This window comes from Eurytemora carolleeae, unplaced genomic scaffold, assembly GCF_000591075.1.
Source record: "Eurytemora carolleeae unplaced genomic scaffold, Eaff_2.0 scaffold1102, whole genome shotgun sequence".
NCBI lineage: Eukaryota > Metazoa > Arthropoda > Copepoda > Calanoida > Temoridae > Eurytemora > Eurytemora carolleeae.
In genome coordinates, this window is record NW_019397205.1 from 128716 (window position 1) to 134309 (window position 5594).

Consider the following 5594-nt stretch of genomic DNA (forward strand, 5'->3'; position numbering starts at 1 on the left):
ACCTATTCCTCAGGTACGCAAACCATAAACCTATTCCTCAGGTACGCAAACCTTAATCCTATTCCTCAGGTACGCAAACCTAAAACCTTTTCCTCAGATACACAAGCCATAAACCTATTCCTCAGGTACGCAAACCACAAACCTATTCCTCAGGTACGCAAACCTTAAACCTATTCCTCAGGTACGTAAAATTTAAACCTATTCCTCAGGTAAGCAAACCTTAAACCTATTCCTCAGGTACGCAAACCTTAAACCTATTCCTCAGGTACGCAAACCTTAAACTTGTTCCTCAGGTACGCAAACCTTAAACCTATTCCTCAGATACACAAACCTTAAACCTATTCCTCAGGTACGCAAACCTTAAACCTTTTCCTCAGGTACGCAAACCATAAACCTATTCATCAGGTACTCAAATCTAAAGTTTATTCCTCAGGTACACAAACCTTAAACCTATTTCTCAGGTACGCAAACCTTAAACCTATTCCTCAGGTACGCAAACCATAAACCTATTCCTCAGGTACGCAAACCATAAACCTATTCCTCAGGCCCGCAAACCCTTAATCTATTCCCCAGGTATTCAAACCTGAAACCTATTGCACAGGTACACAAACCTTAAACCTATTCCTCAGGTATAAAAACCTTAACCCAATCCTCAGATACACAAACCCTAAAACTATTCCCCAGGTACGCAAACCCTAAACCTATTCCCCAGGTACGCAAACCCTAAACCTATTCCACAGGTATGCAAACCTTAAACCTATTCCACAGGTACGCAAAACCTAAACCTATTCCACAAGTATACAAACTTGAAACATATTACTCAGGTGCGCAAACCTTAAACCTATTCCTCATTCCTCAGGTATGTAAACCCTAAACCTTTTTCCCCAGGCATGCACATTTAAACCAATACCTCAGGTACTCAAACCCAAAACCTATACCAAAAGTACACATACGTTTTTCATAGGATTGGAAATTTTTTTTTATATTTAGAAGGACCTGAACCTCCTCCCATAGTACAACAGTAGTATCATGTTTGTACTCCGTACTCTGCACTCTGTGCAAATTGAAATTGTTGCAAAATATTTCCTGCAGAATTCAATAACTGTAACATTCCTATTACTCTCTTTTCATTTTATTGCCTTCTGAGATCAACCTAATCCGTTCCCGGTGCAGGATGGGATTTGTAAACAATTCTTGATCATTTGATTGGAATTCTTTTAACTTTTTATTAAATAAAAATAGTCTCTAAATTTGGTAAAGTTCGATTTTATTTTTCAATCAGCTTCCCCCCCCCCTTACTCCAATCCTTAAAAGTAAGATTATAAAGACTCATTTATTTTGAGGTATTGAATAATACAAATTTTCTTTTTTTGATCTCTATATCTTGTTAACCCTATGTTGCAAAACTATTTCAAACTCAACTTACTTAAACTAACATAATTCATAAATTGAAATATCGAAGATGTGCTACATCAGGTTGTAAATATACATGGATTAGAAAATTAGAGTTTGAGACGAATAATCAATTCCTTTCAAGTGTAATTTGAGGTTTTTACAGTTTCTAATAATAGTAAAATTTTGCCCAGTGTAAAATTTTATATAGATGCTCAGCATCTTGCAATATATTTTTATGATGAACATGAAAGAATAATTTTACTTCATGTATTTACTCTTTAGCAACACATATGTTACAATATAATATTAATGATATATACAGGGGTCTAAATATTTTTTAAAAATCATGCCCCCCTGTGGGGGGGGGGGGGGGGGGGGGGGCAAATGGTTTTTAATGTTTTGGGGAAAAAAATGGAAAATAAACATCTAAAGGCAAAGAAATTGAGTCTTTGCCACAAACTCTGATTTTCTAATCACTATATCTTTGGAACCAAATGTTGCTTACCTTAAATATTTTAAACTATGAATTCTGTTAGATCAAATAATCTGAGTTTGAAATATCAAAGGTTTACAACATCGAGTTCTAAATATATTGAGGTTTAAATATTTGATTTTGTTCTAAAGACTCAATTCCTTTGTTCATACTTTTTGATACCTTGATGATACCCATATATAAATTCTATTTACAATTTTTTTTTTCAAAAGAGCGGGGTGCGGGAAATAGATTTTTCGAGAAAATACCCATGCATTTTTGTTACTCAAAGTTAGATACAAAATCTGAAAAAAGTAATCATTTTAGAATAATTTCACTGCTTTAGATGAAAATTGGAAAGGCGTATTTTGAAGAAAGCAAACCATAAAACCAAACCATTCTTTTTAATGTTCTGCTGAATTTAATGTATAAATATCGTATAATTAGTTATTCATTACACTATAAGTATAAATTCATGAAACTGAATGTTTCTAGATTGTACTTGCAACAGCTGCACCCGACAAGTTTCCAGAAGCAGTTGAGAAAGCTGGTGTACAACCCAAACCAAACCCAGAGATTCAGAAGCTCTTCAATATGGCGACAAGGTCCACGTGTGATTATGATCTCATCCAATTATTTGCTTTAATTTTATGATCTTTTTCTTTAAACTTTATCCTTTTAATTTAAGGTGGAGTTTTCTGATCTAAATATAGTTGGTTTTATTATCTTTGGCTCAAATTACTTTTTTATTCCCTTGGATACTGGTTAATTGCATTCACAAAAGATGAAGGCCCTTTATGTAACCTTTAATTTTTATATCCGTTTAACACTATTAATTTCTTTTTGTTCTTAAAAAGAATTTCCAATTATTTCTCAAAATTAGCCCAACTAATATTGATATTTTTGTAGATACGATGAGATGAAGAAAGGAGAAAACTGGGAGTCTAAACTGCGACAGAAAATAGAATTCATCTCGACTAAATATCAATGAGTTATCTAACTGTTATAATTCTAGAATAAATATTGGGTTTATCCTAGACTCCTAGTGTGTGAAATAGTTGAATAAATCTTTGCATTTATCTTTCTCGTCTTGTATTTTCATGTGAGAGTAATTCTTAAACTTTAAGTTTAAAGCTTAGAGTGAATTTTACAATTCATATAAAACGAGGTTTATGTGCTGAAGGGGGTTCATATGTCAAATGCATTTATTCTCTACTCTGCATTGAGAAAAAGTGGAAAAGTGGCAGAAACTAAAGAAAAAATCAGGGGGTCAGAACTCTTGTGTTGTTAGTCATTGGATCAAACACTAATCTTTATCCTTTAGCGACCAAAATCTTCTAGATTCTCTTGGATATCCTGTGGTTGGACCCCATGACATGGATAACAAAAGATAAGGGATTAAGCACATTGCACCGATACTGTCACAGAGGGGATATTGAAATAAGCCTGATGGATTAACGCGTTCTTACATGAAAGTTTTGACCGGGAGCTGGTAACTTATGGACGAAAAGAGATCTAGTTTGAATTGGTTCAAAAATTTTATTTTCTCCTTTCTTATCAATCTGCAAGAGTCTTGATTGGTTACACCAATGATTCTCAGGTACGCAAACCTTAAACCTATTCCTCAGGCACGCAAACCATAAATCTATTCCCCACTCCCCGGGCTCAATTTGACATAAATAAAACAGTTTTAATGAATTTCGTAGCTTAACGAACTTTTGCTGAAATTTTAGCCTCAAACTATTATTTTCAATTTTAAACTTTTTTCGCCAGGCCATTATTTTGTTCTAACTCACTTATAGGGGTGTCAAATACCAGAGGATCTCCTGAACAAAATCAGGAACAGTTTATTTAATAAAGATTACATTTTATATGATTCTTCATTGTAAAGCAGTTTTGAAAAAACAGTGGAGTTCTTGTTGACACCAGCATTGGACCAAAGTAAAGAAATTAATACAATTGTATATTTCAGGATTTTTTTCATTCTGAAGATCCCTTTGCTAATATGAAATGTTGACGATTAAAAAGTTTTTTTTTTCTCTGGACATATGAACTGGAATTGATCAGGGATGTAGTTGTAGATAGTATGATGGTTGATAATGATGTTATGATAGGTAGATTTTAAAAATTTTACATTTTTAATGAACACAAAATTTATGAAGAAATCAAACCCTAAATGAGCCATACATCGAAAGAATTTATCAAATGTCGTCTTGACATTTTTTCAATGGTTTTTTACAACTTTACCTAAATCTCAGTATTTGCGAAAATAAATAAATAGCCATGAATTTGCGGGAACAGTTTTAAAGAGTTCCATATGATCATTTGATTAAAAACTAAATATTTGCAACATTCCATTATCAGAAAGTGAAGAATACGACATTTGATGAATTCTTTCGATGTATTGCTTATTTAGGGTTTAACTGTAGCAAAATTCCTATACTGTTTTTCGGGGTAAAACTATTTTAACAATTGTTTTAAAGACATATTTATAATTTTTACACATAGATAAAACTTTTCTTTAAAACACCTTGTTTAAAAATGGAGACAAAATAAAATAAACTTTTTCTGTGTGGCCTCCTTCCTTCCTCCCTTAGATCTTTATATATCTATAGTCTTAAACTATTGTGAATATTGGATGAGAGAGAAGAGAAGAAATTTCAATTTATGGAAATGGGAAACCATTAAAAACTAAGAAGAAAGTCATGGGCCGATTTGTTAAACCTTTCGGTTTATATGTAGAGGAATAATTTATAAGAAGTGTTAAATATATACCGTACAAGCAATATTAAACAAAGGAAGGAATTGAATTTTTAAATTTTGTAAAAGCTACATCACATTCGTATCCAACTCTTTTTTACACATAATTCTGAACGATAGGGAAGAAATTATACTGTAGATACATATTTTTATCATCTTATTTGAGCAAACTTGTTTAAAACGTTAACAAGCATTATGCAGTTTCCTATGAATTCTTACGAAACTGTAGAAACAAACTCATTATGATTTATCCAAAAATGAATGAAACAAAGGGGGGTAGGGAAGGGGAGAATGGGGTTAACAAAATTTAAATTAACTTAAATGAAGAAAGTAACATAAAAAATGTGTTAATTACTTTAAAATGTGTAGATACGTTAAAACCCATTGTATTTTGTTCCTTTGCCAGATAAAATTACGATTTTGTTGTATATATAATATATACTGTATATAAGACTTTTTATTAAATTATTCTGTTTTCCTTCTTATTTAGATGTTCTTGGGAGATGTTTTACAGAAAATGATTATATCATTTGTCCTCATACATCAGTTGGTGTAGCTTACGCATACGCAAACCCTAAACCTATTCCTCAGGTACGCAAACCCTAAACCTATTCCTCAGGTACGTAAACCCTAAACCTATTCCTCAGGTACGCAAACCTTAAACCTATTCCTCAGGTACGCAAACCTTGAACCTATTCCTTAGGTATGCAAACCATAAACCTATTCCTCAGGTACGCAAACCTTAAACCTATTCCTCAGGTATGCAAACCATAAACCTATTCCTCAGGTACGCAATCCTTAAACCTATTCCTCAGGTATGCAAACCATAAACCTATTCCTCAGGTACACAAACCTTAAACCTATTCCTCAGGTACGCAAACCTTAATCCTATTCCTCAGGTACGCAAACCATAAACCTATTCCTCAGGTACGCAAACCTTAATCCTATTCCTCAGGTACGCAAACCT

At 33.0% G+C, this 5594-nt stretch overlaps 1 protein-coding gene and 1 long non-coding RNA gene across 2 annotated transcripts in view; both read left to right on the plus strand.

Moving 5' to 3' along the window:
- LOC111712720 (threonine synthase-like 2) overlaps nt 1-5248 on the plus strand; it is a 20298-nt gene extending 15050 nt beyond the window's left edge. Inside the window, exons 13-15 of the mRNA XM_023487421.1 lie at nt 3670-3707; nt 3935-3981; nt 5118-5248. Coding sequence (XP_023343189.1) covers nt 3670-3707; nt 3935-3981; nt 5118-5233 — 201 coding nt within the window. The 3' untranslated portion in view covers nt 5234-5248. The remainder of the gene's footprint in view (nt 1-3669; nt 3708-3934; nt 3982-5117) is intronic.
- Nucleotides 14-2947, plus strand: LOC111712722 (uncharacterized). The gene is made up of 3 exons (XR_002767528.1): nt 14-41; nt 2363-2472; nt 2777-2947. It is a non-coding gene; the product is annotated as an uncharacterized LOC111712722 (long non-coding RNA).
- Nucleotides 5249-5594: the final 346 nt, after the last annotated feature.